Below are 19,675 nucleotides of genomic sequence, written 5' to 3'. Positions count from 1 at the left end.
TTGTGTTAAATTAAGCTTACCTTCCTATCCTATCGCAGTTGCCGAACATTCACGAAACCAAACTTTGAAGGAACAAAGTTAACCTAACCTAACCATGGTTAGTTGGTTTGTCGTTTTGTGCGTCCCTGCTTTTCATGATTTTCTGCTCAGAAACAGAGAGAACAGAGGCCGTTGATGAGAGAAAGATCAACGGCTCGTATGCGAAGATTCTGTTGCAGTGAAACCTTTTTTTATTGTGCTGGGTCCCGGTAGCCTTGCGGTTAACCGACCACGAGCTTTTAATTTTCTTATCTTTTACTATGTTTACCTTTTGAGGTGACTTGTGCACGTGTTGTAAAATTAGTGGCTTTATTTTATTTATAAAAATATTTATTAATTTTATCAAATTAGTCTTTTTTAAATTGTTGATTATAACATTATTTTTTAAAATAATTTTTTTATTAAACTTAAAATTAAAATTCTGAGATCTTAATACTAGAGAGCTAACCACATCATTAATTCAACTAACAGATGTTTATTTAGTGGGTTAATTCTTCTAGACTTTGGTGCAATTATTTTACCTTTCACTTTCTTTTTTTCTTTCCTCTTTGTCAATTAGTCAACAAAAGTTTAAACTAAACACATGCTTTATTCTTTTGCAGGTTTTTTTTTTACATTTCCTTGATAATAAGATATTATATTATTGGAAAAAAATATTTATTAATTTAATCCATTATTATTCGGGAAATTTAACTATTCATTTTAATGAAAATTTTCTTCTTAATTAAACATTCTCAACTTTAAGACTTTTTTTATCTTTAAGAAAGATAACAAAAATTACTTCAATAAAAATTAAAATTAATTTCTTTTTTTTATCTACTCGATCATTAGACTAGCCTAATGGTTTAACTTTAAGATTATAATTTAAAATTTTACTTAAAAGAAATCGAATTTGATATAACTCGTTAAAAGCAATTTTTCAAATTTGAGTTAAAAATTACACATCAAATTCTCTTACTTTTATTTATAACACTTGAGTTCTTGAAAGTAGGGAGTGCATTCAGCCATTCACATTGTTTCATAAAATTATAAAATATTAATTAAGTTTATAGTATATCAAATAAATTTTTTAACTTAATGATTTATTATTATTTTAATTTTTAAATATATTATTATTATTATTTTAGGTATATAGTTTTTAAAATTTTGAATTGATGTAATTGTTAATTTATATTTTTATGGTATGTTTGGATAAGAAATTTTATAAATGTAAGGAATTTTAAATTCTTGGTATTTGAATTACTTTGATTTTAATTTCTATCATTTTTAAAATATTTAGTTTAGATAAGTCAATTCAAAATTTTCAAATTTTAAATTATTAGGTTAGATATGATAATTTGATTCTACCATGATAAAATTGATTTTAAAAATATATTTATATGTTGAGATTTTAAAATTAAATTTTATAAAAATAAATATTAACTAATTTATAAATATTTAATAATTTTAAAAATTAATATTAGATAATATTTAATAATTTTAAAAATATTTTTGAATATTCATTAATTAAAAACATGAAGAGATAAGAGATAAGAGATAAAATAAAATATATAAGTGAAATAGGAAGAAAAAAAAATATGAAGAATTTCAAATTCTTACTCTTATGGGAGAATTTGAAATTCTACTATTTCAAGGAATTTCACAAATCCTTGAATTTGAAATTCCTTATAAATTCCTCATTCAAACAAGGTATTTCATCTCAAAAAATTTAAAATTTTTCAAATAAATGAATTAATCTATTTAAATTTTTCATCCAAACACACTATGTAATTGTTAATTTATATTTTTAGGGGATATTTTTAATTTCTTAGTTTAGAAATTAATATGAAAATGTCTTTTGAACTCAAAGATAAAATTAATTGTTTGCTTTTTATATTTATTAGTTCTGAGTTCCAATAATATCTACAAATTCATAAACTATAATCTTGTTATCTAAAATTATATATTGTTTGGTGAAAAACATGTTTTCTAAATCCTGATGTCATAAGTATCAAAGTTATCTCTTCCATCAATCAAACTCCTCCAAAACGGAAATATCTTGCAAATACATGTAAAAATATTTATAAAAGAAATAGGGAGTGAGAATATATCTGACTCTGATTATTGGTGTAGAATAAGATTGAGTAGTCATACGCAAACAAAGCACTTAAACAAATAATCATATATTTCACCAAACAATACACAAGTAACAAAGCAAAATTTTAACCAATACAACTTAATTCATACTTCATCTCATCATAATATAAATCAATATATATAACTCAAATACAAACAATATGCTATGATCATATCAAAACTAGACTCTCCTAACTATATGCATGTGACGTTAGTAAAAACATTTTTTCCAGCCCAAAGGTTAAGTATTCTAGGAGTATAAGTTGGGTCAAACTGTAACACCCCAATTTCCTTAAAAGGATATTTTTATTAGTAATGGCATTTTCGTAATTATTGATGGCATTTTCGTAATTTTATAAAGGTATTAGGGGCATTTGAGTAACTCGGAACGGGCTGTTCCGAAAGTGGAACGGGCCGTTCTGAGCATTTAAAATAAGCTAAAATTTTAGGTTGGGAACGGGCCCAGAACGGGCCGTTCCAACAAGGAGAACGGGCCGTTCTGGAGGGAGAACGGGCCGTTCTGCTGGGTTTGAGAACGGGCCGTTCTGGTTTCAGAACGGGGCGTTCTGCTTTTTAAGAACGGGCCGTTTCGATTTTGGAACGGGCCGTTCCAGTTGAGAAATTTGCCCACGTTTGAAGGATCCGGAACGGGCCGTTCCGAAATCAGTACGGCCGTTCCGGTTGCGCCAGGAGGCCTATAAATAGGGGCAGGGGGGTGAAAATTTGGTACAGAGGAGAAGAAATGAAAATCTTAGAGAGAGAAAGAGGAGAGAGAGAGAAAGAGAGAGAGAGAGAAAGAAAGAAAGAAAGAAAGAGAGGGAAGAAAAAGGGGATCCAGAGGAGGAGACCCTGCCCAAGTTCCAACTCCGCCTATCCAGGTAAGGGGGGGGGAGTGAGAACCTCGCTCAGGGGTATGGGGATAATTGTTGGATAGTTGTTTGTCGGATTGGCCCCCAATCCTTTGTCGTTATTCTGTTTAATTTCTATTTACTCTACTTTGCTTTTTGTTGAAGGTGCCGTTGTTCTGTCTAAATTTCTATTTACTCTACTTTGCTTTTTGTTGAAGGTGCCGTTGTTCTGTCCGATTTTCTATTTATTCTACTTTGTTTTTATTGAAAGTGCCGTTGTTCTGTCTGATTTTCTATTTACTCTACCTTTTTCTTTGTTGAAGTAATAAATGAATATGAAATTAATGTTAATAATACATGAGTTTTAATATGAATAAGAATGCTCTCTGAATCTCTGTGAATACCTATGCGGACCTTATGAGGAGTATTGATGACATGACCATGTGAAATATGGACAAATGACATGAGACCTAAGAATTGACTATTGAGACAAACTATGATTATGAGACTATGACAAATGAGGACATGATGTACTAAATGAAATTCTGTAATAAGTTAAATGTTGAGTTCATGAAATAATGAATGTATGACATGCATCATATGCATATCTTATTCCAGGTGTGCCGTTGAGGCCGCATACCAGTGATGTAACCAGGTGTACCTTAGGGTCACCGACAGTTGATGCTAACAAGGTGTACCTTAGGGTCACCGACAGTTGATGCTAACAAGGTGTACCTTAGGGTCACCGACAGTTGATGCTAACAAGGTGTACCTTAGGGTCACCGACAGTTGATGATATGCTAACCAGGTGTACTTTAGGGTCACCGACAGTTGATGATATGCTAACCAGGTGTACCTTAGGGTCACCGACAGTTGTGCAGGTGTGCCTTAGGGTCACCAGTGATGATATGTGAAACTTCCTTATGGCGCCACATGCATGCATTTATGAGATGAGTCCATGACATCATTGCATGATAAATGAATGTATTTGTAATATTGATGATGTATGTGTATTGTTTACATGTGACTTATATTTGTTGTGTGAGTGTGGGTGCTATCTAACCTTTATTCTTCACCTGAAACTGAGTGAGATGTTTCTCACTCCCTTGTTGTTTTTGTATATGTTTTAAATTATGTTGCAGATGATCAGCATCATGGGGATGTTGGTGATGAGGCTTAAAGGCTTCAGTGGGACATGCTCTGATAGGATGTGACGTCGGGCATAGCTAGGTTTATTTTGGATGTTATTATATTAAAAAGCTTTAATTTTCTCTTCTTATGTAATTTTGAACGTTCCTGAGAAAAGACCAAAATGTACATCTTTATTATACTATTTTATTATATGATTTCAAAGTTATAAATTAATTCCTAACTAGGAGGCTCTGCCACCTTTGCTGGAATTAATCTATATTTTCCTTTATATGATTTCTTGAATCTTAATACTTATATGTTGACTTTTTATGATTGATGAGTTACGAATGTGAATCTTCTACCTTATAATATTTGAAACAATTGTTTTATACATGAAAGATGTTATTAAACTATGAAAGGTTTTATTTACCCAAAAAGAAAAAAAAAAAGAAATCTTTCTTATTATTTAATTGTGAATTGATGATGGGGTAGAGGGTGTCACATTTAGTGGTATCAGAGCAGGTCGATCTAATCGGCCGTGACTTATCGAGATTCTGTTGTGTACTCTGACATTGTTTTGTTTGTTGTATACTTTGGTGATGCTTTGCTTTGATGATGTTTTGCTTTGATAATGATGATGGTGATGTTCTCCTTGTGTTGATATTGTAAAGTTTGATATTGTTAAGTTATTTTTTTTATTAGAGGAATGATAGTCATGATAGTGTCAGCTAATACCATTATGACCTTTCTTCTTCATTCTTATGATTGCTTAATTATTTGATACTTACGTAAGAAGTGGTGGTTGAGTAATATCGCTTGTGTTGCAAGCATATGTGCGAGTAGTGGTAGACGAAATATGTTGTTAATATTGTGGGAACTATTGAGGCCTTAGATTTGGGTAAGACATTGATTTATTTTAAAGTGTATTAAGAATTTATGATTGGTGAAATTTTTGAAAGCTATAGTTGTAGCAATTGAATCCAAAGATGAGGTATATTGAGAATTGAAGTTTTGGTATTCTTAAGGAGAGATTGAAGTGTTGATGATTTTTAGAGTTTGATGGTTGCATGAAAATTTTATTTTCTAAGCCTTTTGTACTGAATAGGTGAGTTATTTGGTTTAGATTTATAGTGGGAAACTTTGATATGAATTTCAGGTGGAAAGGAGTAAGTTTGGAAGGATTGAGGTATTTTTGTGGTTTTAGATGTTGATACACTATTGTTGTCTGGTGTAGGAGATGTTTTGTTGTGACAGTACAAGTGCTATACTGACAAAATTAGAATTTTTGTTAGTCTTCAGGAAAGTGGTAGCCTTGGATGTTATCTTTCTAATGGAATTGGAATCAGGTAAAACAGAGGTCTAGAACTCCAGTATAGCTGCTTTGGTAATTAGAGGTATAGTTATAAGCACTGAATATATTTGTTGTGATTTTTGAAGTTTTCTTTAGCTAAGAAGATGATTTGTTTTTTTTTAAAATCTCATGTCTCACTAAGAGTTGTAGCCTATTCACTTAGTGATAGGTTGATATCACGTGGATGAGTAGAACTCTTTATGTGTTGTTTTCTTTGATAGTTGTTAAAAATAGAAGTTAGTCTGTATAATAATGTTTTCGGGTTAGTAGGCAATGCAAGGATAAGAATTGACATGTTTTGAGGTGTTTTCGTGTAGATTGAGAGGTTGTTTAAGGTTATATGATGCTATGTGGTAAAGGTTGTTCATGTACATGCTTATGGATGATATATATGAAGGTTTAAAGTAGGCATTCTAATATGACTTGATGTGCATGTATGTCGATATGTGAATAGAAGACCTTAGGGATCAAATGGTGAATGTTGTATGGTTAGTGATATTGATCTTAGGATGTGATATGATCATATTGTAGTTGAAGGTGAAGATATATTCAAGACGGTTGTATGTTAAGTTTTCTAGTCCCTGTAAATTTCAGTTAAGGTGAACATGAATCTGTCTTAGGTAGAAGTTATGTTTAAGTAGAAAGATATCTAAGCAAGTTAGCGAGAATAAAAGTTTTATGAGGCTTACTATTGGAGATTTATTGAAAGAATTTCTAGGATAGCATTGCCCTTGACTACATTCACTATGAGGGGTATTGTCTTTATGTGAGATAGTAAGTATAAGAGTAGTTCTAACTCTTATGGCAAAATTGACTAGTGATAATATTACCTGACTCTAGTAAGTCTTATGTGGAATATAGTGATGACTTTGAAGACAGGTTTGGGTGGATTATTGATGCAAAGGTAGTAACTTATGTTTTTAAGCATCTAGGAAATGGAAAATTCATGAGAGAAATTACCTTGAATTAGAAGTTGTAATAGTTACGCTTGAGATTTTAGAAACATTATTGAGATGTTTAGTGATTATAAGGATCTTAAATATCTGTTTGATCCGAAGGAATTGAATATGAGATAGAAGAGATAGTTGGAAATTGTAAGGATTAAGATTTTAATCTTAGTTGTTATCTGAGTAAACCTATAGCAGTCGATGCTTTGAATAGGAAATATCTATATTTATCTTTCTTTATGGTCAAAGAGATATATCTTTTGGCTCAAGTTAGGAATTTAAGTTTGATTTGTGAAATTACTCCTAGTAGTAAGGGACTATGTATGACTCGATTAACGAATGGATTATTCAAAGGATATTGAATAAGCATATTAGTCGATTCATTTTGGTGGCCAGGTATGAGATTATAGGACAAGGTAGTGAATAAGAGTTTTCTTGGAGTATAAATAAAGTGGTAAGACTTGAAGACCGAGTATGAGTACATAGTGAACTTACAATTAGGTGTCTAATCATTGGAGAAGATTATACAAGTTAAACTAATATGGTGACAAATGTCCTGAGTAGGATGAACATTTATCTATCATTTTGATGATATAAGAGTTGAGTTTGATTGAGTAGATTAGAAACTTAAGCATGATGTGTGAGCTCACCCTTAGGAACATTGAATTGAATATGTTGAAAGGATTAATAATGAGATTAGAAGACTCAGGAGTTAGATTCTTTCTTAGTGACCCAAGTGAAAAAGATTGGTAGGAATATAAATAGCCTTTTACAAGTGGAAGTTGATGGTGTTTCGGGATACAAGGATATAATCTATGTGCCTCGTAAACCCAAAATTAAGGAAGATGATCTTAGAGAAAGGACATAAGAATATTTTTAGCATTTATTTAAGAGTTACTGAAATGTATCAGAGTGGCGCAGCGGAAACATGGTGGTCTAAAGAGAAGTAGAGAAGTTGAATCAAGGTGTAGAAAGTAAGTTTAAATTTGGAGTGGATGAAGTGTTGAGATTTAAGGATGGGTTGTATATTCCAAATGTGCCAGAACTTAAGAGATCAATCTTGGAAGAAGGTCATAAGAGCAGTCTTAGTATTCATCTAGGAGTTACTAAGATGTATCAATATCTTAAGAAGATGTTTTGGTGGCCTAAGATGACGGAGGAAGTGGAGGAATTTGTGTATGCTTGCTTAGTATGTTAGAAAGTTAAGGTAGAACACCAAAAACTTTCAGATTTAATACAACCTTTAGACGTTCTAATTTGAAAATAAGATTCTGTATCTATGGATTTAGTTGTAGTTATGTATGATATTCTTAAGAAATTTGATCTTATTTGGATTAATGGATAGACTTACCAGGTCTGCTCACCTTGAACTTATTAACATTAGACATTTTTTGGAGAGATTGATAGAGTTGTACATCAATAAGGAAATTTTGAAGAAAGTGCTACATGGGAGTTAGAAAGCAAGACGCGAGAAACTTATCTATTTTTGTTTTCAGGTAAATTTCGAGGACGAAATTTCTAAAAGGAGGGGAGAATTGTAACACCCCAATTTCCTTAAAAGGATATTTTTATTAGTAATGGCATTTTCGTAATTATTGATAGCATTTTCGTAATTTTATAAAAGTATTAGGGGCATTTGAGTAACTCGGAACGGGCTGTTCCGAAAGTGGAACGGGCCGTTCTGAGCATTTAAAATAAGCTAAAATTTTAGGTTGGGAACGGGCCCAGAACGGGCCGTTCCAACAAGGAGAACGGGCCGTTCCGGAGGGAGAACGGGCCGTTCTGCTGGGTTTGAGAACGGGCCGTTCTGGTTTCAGAACGGGCCGTTCTGCTTTTTGAGAACGGGCCGTTTCGATTTTGGAACGGGCCGTTCCAGTTGAGAAATTTGCCCACGTTTGAAGGATCCGGAACGGGCCGTTCCGAAATCAGTACGGCCGTTCCGGTTGCGCCAGGAGGCCTATAAATAGGGGCAGGGGGGTGAAAATTTGGTACAGAGGAGAAGAAATGAAAATCTTAGAGAGAGAAAGAGGAGAGAGAGAGAAAGAGAGAGAGAGAGAAAGAAAGAAAGAAAGAAAGAGAGGGAAGAAAAAGGGGATCCAGAGGAGGAGACCCTGCCCAAGTTCCAACTCCGCCTATCCAGGTAAGGGGGGGGAGTGAGAACCTCGCTCAGGGGTATGGGGATAATTGTTGGATAGTTGTTTGTCGGATTGGCCCCCAATCCTTTGTCGTTATTCTGTTTAATTTCTATTTACTCTACTTTGCTTTTTGTTGAAGGTGCCGTTGTTCTGTCTAAATTTCTATTTACTCTACTTTGCTTTTTGTTGAAGGTGCCGTTGTTCTGTCCGATTTTCTATTTATTCTACTTTGTTTTTATTGAAAGTGCCGTTGTTCTGTCTGATTTTCTATTTACTCTACCTTTTTCTTTGTTGAAGTAATAAATGAATATGAAATTAATGTTAATAATACATGAGTTTTAATATGAATAAGAATGCTCTCTGAATCTCTGTGAATACCTATGCGGACCTTATGAGGAGTATTGATGACATGACCATGTGAAATATGGACAAATGACATGAGACCTAAGAATTAACTATTGAGACAAACTATGATTATGAGACTATGACAAATGAGGACATGATGTACTAAATGAAATTCTGTAATAAGTTAAATGTTGAGTTCATGAAATAATGAATGTATGACATGCATCATATGCATATCTTATTCCAGGTGTGCCGCTGAGGCCGCATACCAGTGATGTAACCAGGTGTACCTTAGGGTCACCGACAGTTGATGCTAACAAGGTGTACCTTAGGGTCACCGACAGTTGATGCTAACAAGGTGTACCTTAGGGTCACCGACAGTTGATGCTAACAAGGTGTACCTTAGGGTCACCGACAGTTGATGCTAACAAGGTGTACCTTAGGGTCACCGACAGTTGATGATATGCTAACCAGGTGTACTTTAGGGTCACCGACAGTTGATGATATGCTAACCAGGTGTACCTTAGGGTCACCGACAGTTGTGCAGGTGTGCCTTAGGGTCACCAGTGATGATATGTGAAACTTCCTTATGGCGCCACATGCATGCATTTATGAGATGAGTCCATGACATCATTGCATGATAAATGAATGTATTTGTAATATTGATGATGTATGTGTATTGTTTACATGTGACTTATATTTGTTGTGTGAGTGTGGGTGCTATCTAACCTTTATTCTTCACCTGAAACTGAGTGAGATGTTTCTCACTCCCTTGTTGTTTTTGTATATGTTTTAAATTATGTTGCAGATGATCAGCATCATGGGGATGTTGGTGATGAGGCTTAAAGGCTTCAGTGGGGCATGCTCTGATAGGATGTGACGTCGGGCATAGCTAGGTTTATTTTGGATGTTATTATATTAAAAAGCTTTAATTTTCTCTTCTTATGTAATTTTGAACGTTCCTGAGAAAAGACCAAAATGTACATCTTTATTATACTATTTTATTATATGATTTCAAAGTTATAAATTAATTCCTAACTAGGAGGCTCTGCCACCTTTGCTGGAATTAATCTATATTTTCCTTTATATGATTTCTTGAATCTTAATACTTATATGTTGACTTTTTATGATTGATGAGTTACGAATGTGAATCTTCTACCTTATAATATTTGAAACAATTGTTTTATACATGAAAGATGTTATTAAACTATGAAAGGTTTTATTTACCCAAAAAGAAAAAAAAAGAAATCTTTCTTATTATTTAATTGTGAATTGATGATGGGGTAGAGGGTGTCACACAAACCATCATAGTACCCTTACTAGAAGGATATACTACTAAGATTTCGTCAGGATAGCTAGGTTGTGCAAGATATGTTTCATGCACACAATGGACGAGATTGGGGCTTCCCAAACCAAGTTATCCCCAATGACTAATCCCTAAGTTTTTACACAAGGGGGTCTTCCCTAACTGTATATTTTGCATCACACCCACCACAGAACACATATGCACATGATGCATGACGTTCAAGACTCTATCCACTTTCAACGAGATATCACTTATCAATCTACAATTCTCAACACTTTACGATTTATCACTTATCACATTTGCTTAGCATAAATCCTTTATCCCTTATCACATTATGAGTATCACTTATTTACACAATTCACACACGCACACACACACGAAATTCAGGTTTTAAGACAGGGTCACGTTGGTAAGACACACCCTACGCCTGGTGCGTGCAAGGGCCGTGAGCCTTTGGAAATATCACACTTGTGTAATTCTTTGTATGCCCGGTGAGATGCATCCAAAGGGTCTCTAAAGCTCTTGCATCCTGTGTGACCAAGCTCACACCCAACATTAACATTGTTGCAAGCATTTTGTACTTCTGCACCCCGTGTGACTAAGCCCACACTCGACGTGGTCAAGATCGTAAGCAATTCATGGTTCCTACACCTAACGAGCATAAGTTGTCGCCTAACGCAGTATTAGTAACAACATTTACTGCATAATTTGCAAATTAATGCAAATATGGGTTCTATAATTTTTACAATTTTAATTTGTTAAAAGGGTATTTATAGTCTAAATAATTCAACTAACAAATGTTTATTTAGTGGTTCTAGACTTTCACTACAAGAAAAATGTAAATTTTCGACGGATATAGCCTGTCGGAAAGAAAGAAAATTTGTCGAAAATTCTCTATTTCCAACGGATATATCCGTCGGAAATTACCAACGAGAAAATCCGTCGAAATTTTTTTTGTTTAATTTTAATAAATTTATTAATGTAACAACCCTCATATTTGGCCTCTCAAGGATTTTATTTCACGATACTTCACTTTTCAGCGTGTTTTGCCCTTATTGCACAATTTATGGGAAACTTCCCAAAAGGTCACCCTCATCCCTATATTACTTCAAGTCAAGCACGCTTAACTGTGGAGTTCTGATGAGATAAGCTACAGAAAGGCATATGCATGTTGTCAGTATAGGTAGTACAAATTAATTCATTTAAGTCATCCTCAACTATACAATCTTATATTTATACTATCTTTGGATCCCTCTCATTTCGATGTATCCGGACCGTTATAAAAATATAATAATATATATAATAATTATATTACCAATAATAATAATTATATTATATTTAATTAATCTTTATTTATATATATACTTACTTTTATAACTAACAATCTACTTATTTATATTAAAAATTAATATTATGATACAATTTAAATTATTTATTATAAATTTAAAAGTTTAAATAATAATTTATATATTTTAAAATGAGAAGGATTATAATAACACCGATGTAACTTTTACTAAGTATTACACCGCTCAATAACTTTATATTAAATGTGAATTTTATAAATTCAACCGTTAGATTGAAAGTTCATATCACTTTATATGTTTATATCAAAATTTGTTAAAATTGAACAATAACTTGAAGGTAATCAAAGTGTTCATATTTTAGTATATTTTGAAATGTATATATTACGTCAATTTTGTTTTATAAGAATGAAGTATCAAATTATATATTAAATTAGGTTATCACGTACCATTATATATACTAGGAGAAAGAGGAAACAGACACTTCGTGTCTTTAAATATTTTTAAAAGTAAAATAATTAAAATTTATTTATTTATTTCTTAAGAATTAAGGGTATAATTATCCATTATTTTGGAGACAAAAATCAGTAACAAGATGACGTATATTTCCCTTTATCTATTACTATAGATAATCAAACAACTATTTAACTATTTATCTTCCATTCATTTTCTCTCTCTCTCTCTCTCTCTCTCTCTCTCTCTCTATATATATATATATATATATATATATATTCTTACGTATTTATAAATATATTTATTTATTACATACTTATTGTACTATCCGCATCGGACACCAAGCTCAAGTTCGGTGACCAAGCACCGCATGACTTCGGATAGGCGTTACATGACATCGGCCAAAGCAAAGACCCACTATCTAAATGGGCCGTGACTAACCTCAGGCCCAGGTCAACCTTGTCCTCGCCCAAGAGGAAAACCCTAATTTACACAAGGTACGTGCACTATATATATGAGACGCTTACACTATCAAACACTAACTTTAGCATCAGAGTCTCTTTCCCACTTCGGAGCAACCGACGTACCCAGCAAGGAAAGCTCACCAGTCACCAATCTTGCCCAGCAGATCGTCCCTCTCAATCGATCTCCGGTAAGAACATTTGCCGCCCACCGTGGGGCCGATCAAGAAGTCTCTTATCGGCCACGCTTATGGTTTTCACCCGAAGCCATAGTAGAAGAGCAACAGACGAAGCAGAACAAGGATCCAGGATGGAAGGAGAAGCGACCCTACAACGGCTAATCGAACAGGTCGAACAGATGTAGCAGCGGCACACTACCGACTTGGAGAAAATGCGCACCTGCCATGAGGTTGATCTGGCGGCGCTACATGCAAAGAACGAGCGTATTCGGGCTCAACTCCATCAACAGCCCCCACATGTACCTCCTCAGCCAAGCAATCACCACGAGGAGGAACACCAATCAGTCTCTCCACCACAGACAACACCCAAGACGCCCACTCACCGATCAACGACACATCGGTCACGTGCACCGACATAGAGATCGGATCAAGAAGTCAGCAATGCACCAACCTTGGCTCCGTCACAATGGGCCAATGTTCCCCACCACCCCTTCGTGGACAACATCATGGAGACACCTTTCCCCTTCGGATGGAAGCCCCTGAACATCGACAGATATGACGGGTCCACCGATCTTGACGAACACATAGATCTCTATGTCACCTAGCTGAACCTCTACACCAACGATGATGCCATCCTGTGTCGGGTCTTCTCGACCTCACTGAAAGGATCGACACTCGCGTGGTATACCCAACTACCGCTAGGGTCGATCAACAACTTTGTCACCTTGGTCAGGCGATTCACAGCACAGTATGCAACAAGATGACCCCACCACATCACCTCGGCTGCCTTAGCCAACCTTAGGCAAGGCGACGACGAGTCGCTCCGAAATTTCAAGGAGCGATTTGCCAACATCGCCATCAAGATCCGCAACCTGAACCCTGAGGTCGTCCTACACGCCATGCTCATGGCGCTCAAGCCGGGTCCCTTTATCGACAGCCTTTATCGGCGACCTCCCCCAGATATGGACGAGCTCCGTGCTTGGGCTGCCAGATACATCCATATGGAGGAGCATACGACATTTCGAGATTAAATCCGTGGAAAGCCACAGGGAAAGCAAGACCACAGTCACAAGGACAAGATGATAGTCTCCAATGACAACTAGGTCAAAAAGCCTCGGCAGAATAAAGGCGAGAAGTATGACTTCTATACCCCCTTGAACGCGCCCCGAGTTCACATACTAGAGGAAGCCAGTAAGACTTATCTGATTACCCTACCACCACCAAGGCACAACCCCAACAGTGCTGACAAATCCAAGCATTATCGATACCATAGAAACTATGGCCACACAATCGAGGAATGTCGAACACTTAGGGATCGTATTGAGGAACTCGTCCAAGGAAGACACCTCGGACAGTACGTCCAATGGTCACAATCTCATAGGGGAGGCTACCATGGACATGGTTGCAGATGAGGACGAGGTCGGGGCTTCAATGCCTAGACAGACCAACCTTCCGGATCCCAGCAAAACATCGATGCAGCAGTGCAAGTCGAGGTAAGTCATGATACAGGTAACACTGCTTTATGCAGAGTCATCAATACGATTGTAGGTGGCTTCGTAGGGGCTGGCTCAAGTAGCTCAGCACGTAAAAGACACTTGCACAGTATCAACAACGTCCATGTTGACACCTCAGCCCTGCCATGTAACACACCACCAATCACCTTCACGGATGATGACTACGTCGGCATCTGCCCAAACCAAGATGACCCCATGATCATTACTGTCGAGGTGGCCAACTAGGAAGTCCACAAGACGTTGATTGACCAAGGAAGCTCAGTTGACGTCCTATATTGGCCAACATTTTTAAGGTTAGATATCCCTTAGTCTCTTATCCAACCTCACACAGAACCCCTAGTCAGTTTTGCAGGTGAACGTGTCCACACTCGGAGATACATAGAGCTGCTAACAACCTTTGGGACCCCGCCCAACTAAAAAAGAATCATGGTCAGATACCTCCTTGTCGACGCCAACACGTCATATAACATCATTATAGGCAGGCCGACGTTGAACCAACTCGGAGCGGTGGTGTCCACCCCACACTTGACGATGAAATTCCCCGGGAGCAATAGGCAGATAGTCTCCATTAAGGTAAATCAGAGGACAGCTCAGCAATGCTACGCCAAAAGCCTAAAAGCTTCATCACCAATAGCGAAGCAACACCGAGGTGAGCCTACCACCATAGCTCACATAGCTCAGGTCAAAATTACCTACCTGGATCCCAGATCAGAGTCCCACGATAAATGACCGAGCCCCATCGATGAATTAGACGATCTCCAAATTGGCAAACTCCTAGGCCAATGCACAAAAATAAGCCAACAACTAAGCCCAGATCTGCGACAACAACTCATAGCCGAGATCTCCAAAAATGCAGACCTATTCGCATGGTCCAATGCTGACATGCCAATTATAGACCCTAACCTCATCTGTCACAGGTTGGCAATCCACAAAGAGGCAAAACCAGTGGCTTAGAAGAAACGAAAGGTCGGCAGAGAAAGACGAGAAGCCATCATAACCAAGACACAAAAGCTAATGAGAGCAGGATTCATCCGAGAAGTCCGATACATTACGTGGCTAGCCAATGTAGTGCTCGTCAAAAAGAACTCGGGGAAGTGACATATGTACGTCGACTACACCGACCTGAACAAAGCTTGCCCTAAAGACGCCTACCCCCTACCAAGCATTGACAGGTTGGTCGATGGAGCATCCGGTCACGCCCTTCTTAACTTTTTGGATGCATACTTTGGATACAATCAGATCATGTTGTACCAACCGAACGAGAAGCACACGGCTTTCATCACCGATCACGCCAACTTCTGCTACCATGTGATGTCTTTCGGCCTCAAAAACGCGGGAGCTACTTATCAAAGGCTGATAGACAAGGTCTTCCACCAGTAGATCGGACAAAATATGGAAGTCTACGTAGACGACATGGTCGTGAAAACCACATCGACCGACGCCCATGTTGCTGACCTAGCCGAGGTGTTCAACCAGATACAAAAACACAACATGCACCTAAACCCCGAGAAGTGCATCTTCAGAGTCCAGAGAGGTAAGTTCCTCGACTTCATGATCACCAATAGGGGCATTGAAGCCAATCTAGAAAAATGCAGGGCCATCATGCAGATGCACAGCCCCCAAAACGTTAAAGATGTCCAACGATTGGCAAGCAGGTTAGTCTCTCTCTCATGCTTCATCCCTAAGCTGGCAAAAAAAGCAGGACCCATCTTTACCCTACTACGCAAGCCAAAGAACTTTGAATGGACTAACCAATGTGAAGAAGCTTTCAAAAGCTTCAAAAATTTTCTTGCCACCCCATGAGTCCTGTAGAGGCCAGATCATCACTTTGACCTCCTTCTGTACTTGGCAGTCAACAAAAGTGAAATTAGCGTGGTGATGTTACAAGAGCGTGACAAGAATCAAACTCCTATATACTACATTAGCCGAGTTCTCCAAGACACAAAGAAGAGGTACCAAACGATTGAGAAGTTGGCCTTTGCATTGGTCACCTCTGCCCGACGTCTTCGTCCCTATTTCCGAAGTCACCAAGTCGTGGTAAAAACGGATTACCCAATAAAACAAATACTGAGAAAGCCAGAACTCGCAGGGTGCATGATTGCGTGGTCAGTAGAACTATCCGAGTTTGGAATCCGATATGAAAATCGAGGCCCTTTGAAAGCCCAATGCCTAGCAAATTTTGTGGCCAAGCTCACCCCAATCTTAGCAAAAGAAGAGCAGGTATGGGCTTTATATGTTGATGGATCTTCCAACACTAAAGGTGGTGGTGCAGGTATCATTTTAGAAGGGCCCAACAACGTCACCATAGAACAATCTCTAAAATTCAGGTTCAGGATCACCAACAATCAAGCAGAATACGAAGCACTACTAGCAGGATTGAGGCTGGCCCGAGACATCGGAGCACAAAGGGTGAGTTGCAACAGCGACTCAAAACTCATGGTAGAACAACTCAACGGGACCTACCAGACAAAGGATGCCCTACTATAGAGGTACTATCACAATGTCCCAATGGGTCTCATCCTTCAAGGAGTTCACCATACATCATGTACCCTAAGAGCAGAATGTTAGGGCCGACCTCCTATCCAAGCTCGCCAGCACAAAACACCCCGGGCAACATCAGACCATCATCCAAGAGACCCTCAACTCTCTCAGTCTAGACGATAAAGTCGTCAATACCAATGACATCGAAGACAAGGGATGGATGACAGACATATGGAACTACTTAAAGGAGGGGATACTACTTGAAGACAAAGACGAAGCTCGAAAGATGAGGGTAAGATCATCTAAATTTATCATCATTACAGGTGAACTTTTCAAATGAGGCATCTTAGCTCCCTTACTAAAATGCCTAACCAAGTCTCAGGCCACCTATGTCATCGAAGAATATGCGGTATTCACTCCGGGGCACGCTCGATGGCGACCAGGGTGATCCGAGCTGGCTATTATTGGCCCACGCTGAAGTCAAACTGCAAAGATTACGTACAAAGGTGTAAAGAATGCCAACAATTCGGTAATGCACATCGGCAGCCACCCGAAGTCCTCCACAAAATGGCGTCCCCATGGCCCTTTGCCTAGTGGGGAATGGACATCCTCGGGCCATTTCCCCCTGCGAAAGGCCAACTAAAATTCCTCCTCGTCGCCGTCGACTACTTCACCAAGTGGATCGAGGCCTGCCCGCTCGCCAAAATCACCGCCAAGAACGTGCAAAAGTTCACCTAGAAGAACATCATTTGCAGGATCGGCATCCCGCACTCCCTCATCACCGATAATGGTAGGCAATTCGTCGCACAAAGCTTTGAGAGTTTCCTCCGAGAGCTCGGCATCAAGCACCTCCCCACCTTGGTGGAACATCCCCAAACCAACGGTCAAGCCGAAGTCGCGAGCAAGGTCATACTCTGAGAACTCAAAAAGGGACTAGGAAATGCCAAGGGACAGTGGGTTGATGATGGAATCATGCTTTGGAGTGCAAGAGGTGACATACTCAAAGATCCAAGAGGAGTTGGCTAGACATGAAGGTTTGGGCCAGTCAGGGCCCATCGGGCCCAATGGGCCTAGGAAGACCCAAGTTGAACTTTCCATGGGCCATATTTTGTCATAGCTATTTTCATATGTTTTGTATACATCATGTTAGTATAGGTATCATATATTTTGGTCTTGTATTTTGGACCACATAGAGTAGCATTTTAGGTTTTAGGCTTGTTGGGCCTAGTTTTGGGCTTCATGGGCCTTTGGGCTTTTGGTACCCAATATTGGGCTCATTTTCATTCTTGTAATTTTTCCTTTCCATTGTATTTGTTTGACCATTGTATTTAGGTCATTAGATTAGGAAAATACAAGGAATACTAAAGTAGGCTAATTAGGTTAAATTAGGTTTAATTTGGAAGCCATTTAAGTTACATTTGAGTCACATGTTTTGCACCTTTGGTGGCTGAACATGTGACCTCAAATTAACCCTAAATGACACTCCAAATTACACTTAGATGCACCTTAGGTACCTGAATTTTCGGAGTAGCAAATGGGAGCCAAAATTTGAATTCAAATTTTGGGCGCCACATGTCACCTTTTGATTTAGGCGCCCAAAGTGTGCAAAACCGTGCTTACTAAAGTGTTTCCTTCACCATTTTGTATTCACTTTGAATATTCAGAAATTTGAGAGCCATTGAGCCAAGTTTCTCCCTCAACGTCACCGAAATTCCAAGAGAGAAAGTCTTAGAGAGTGCCTTCAAAATACCCTAGGAAAACCTATTTTCCTTCTCTTTGAAGTGTGCAATCCCTTGAGGCTTGAGCTTGGATGCTTCCTTCTATGGATTAGGATTCCTAATCCGCAGGTTCTACATCTTCTAGAGGTGTTCTACATTCGGTTTATCTCCATTGAAGTTGATCCGTGCCTAGGAGGAGCTTAGGAGAAGCTAGTTCTTCACTTCTTCTTACTCTTTCCATCAATTTTGGTATCAAGAGCAAGGTCTTCAAGGAGATAAGTGTTCTTCAAAATTTTGTGTCCGTTTTGTGTTTGTGTGTTTCTTGTCTTGTCTTGTTTGAGTTTTTCAATTTTCGGATCTATATTTTGAAGTTCTTGTGTTCATAGATCCATTGGTTGATTGTCTTTGATTTTCTTCCTCAATCAACTTGTTTAGGAACTATTTGCTTGTGCTATTTTTTTTTTATTTTATTTTTGAGTCTCTCCATTCTTGTATGTGTCAGTGATTGGACCTCATGCATTGCATTTAGATTTTGGTTTTGAATCTTTGTTTTGTCTTAGAAGTTTGTGTTTAGTCTTTATATGTTGCAAATTCCTTGAATAGCATGTTTAACCTAGTTTTATTTTGAATTTTGTGTCTACATATTGCTCTCGGTTTTGCTTCTCTTTTGCCTACCTATATGTGCTTTTTCTTTTACCTTATTGTGTTCATAATTTTCTATTAGTCCTAGCAAGTTTCTTTAGAGTTAGGTTTCTATTATGTTCTTAAGTTTTCAAATCACATTCCATTGAAAATCTTATAAAAAATTTTGTGACTCAAAATTTCAAGTGTAAACCTACTTCTAGTGCACTCTTTTTGTGGATTCAAATTTTAAAAAAAATTAGAGGCTGAAAACAGAGATAAAACAGAGCCTAAAGTGTTCAAAAGATCAAAAAGAAAAGAGTTCAAAAGGAATCCAAACCAAAAAAAACCTAAAGACTAGTGCACTAGTTATTCAAGTTACTTGAAATTTGACCTAATTTTTTGGCTGATTTGTATTCTCATTTTCTATAGCTTGGAATCATATAAAAATTTGAAACAAAAGGCAAATATACTCTCTGGACTCTTAACTTGATACTGGAAAAAGAAAGAATAAAAAAAAATATAGAGAAGACAATTTAAAAGGAAAAAGCCGAGAGGTGTACAAGCTGAAAAATCCATTTGATTCCTTGTTATTGTTTTGGCTACTACTTTTGCTATACTTGTCCAATTGTCTTCAAATTTTTTTTGTTTTGTTCATCTATTCTAGTACCTATCTAGGAACTCTTCTCTCTGAGTGCTAGCTTTTATTTGGAGTCTTAATTTTCAGTTT

General features: G+C 37.3%; 1 protein-coding gene and 1 long non-coding RNA gene across 2 annotated transcripts; both read left to right on the top strand.

Moving 5' to 3' along the window:
- Window positions 1–1,204: 1,204 nt before the first annotated feature.
- LOC145951795 (uncharacterized) lies at window positions 1,205–9,997 on the top strand. Its single transcript, XR_014429733.1, has 3 exons — window positions 1,205–3,032; window positions 4,145–8,571; window positions 9,720–9,997. It is a non-coding gene; the product is annotated as an uncharacterized LOC145951795 (long non-coding RNA).
- A 5,761-nt stretch (window positions 9,998–15,758) lies between these two features.
- Window positions 15,759–16,612, top strand: LOC109787951 (uncharacterized). Its single transcript, XM_083064263.1, has 2 exons — window positions 15,759–15,780; window positions 15,978–16,612. The coding sequence occupies exons 1-2, from the start codon at window positions 15,759–15,761 to the stop codon at window positions 16,610–16,612; spliced, it is 657 nt and encodes a 218-aa protein (XP_082920389.1).
- Window positions 16,613–19,675: the final 3,063 nt, after the last annotated feature.

The sequence above is a fragment of the Cajanus cajan genome, chromosome 9 (assembly GCF_000230855.2).
Source record: "Cajanus cajan strain Asha chromosome 9, NIPB_CcT2T_4, whole genome shotgun sequence".
Classification (NCBI taxonomy): domain Eukaryota; kingdom Viridiplantae; phylum Streptophyta; class Magnoliopsida; order Fabales; family Fabaceae; genus Cajanus; species Cajanus cajan.
The sequence above is the reverse complement of the archived record's forward strand: the minus strand, read 5'-3'. Positions and strand labels throughout refer to the sequence as shown.

Bases quoted from the DNA above. Each gene is read 5' to 3' on its own strand.
- LOC109787951 (XM_083064263.1), top strand. From the start codon at position 15,759: ATGTCCAACGATTGGCAAGCAG. The intron at 15,781-15,977 runs GTTAGTCTCTCT...TGTACTTGGCAG, and splicing joins GTCCAACGATTGGCAAGCAG to TCAACAAAAGTGAAATTAGC.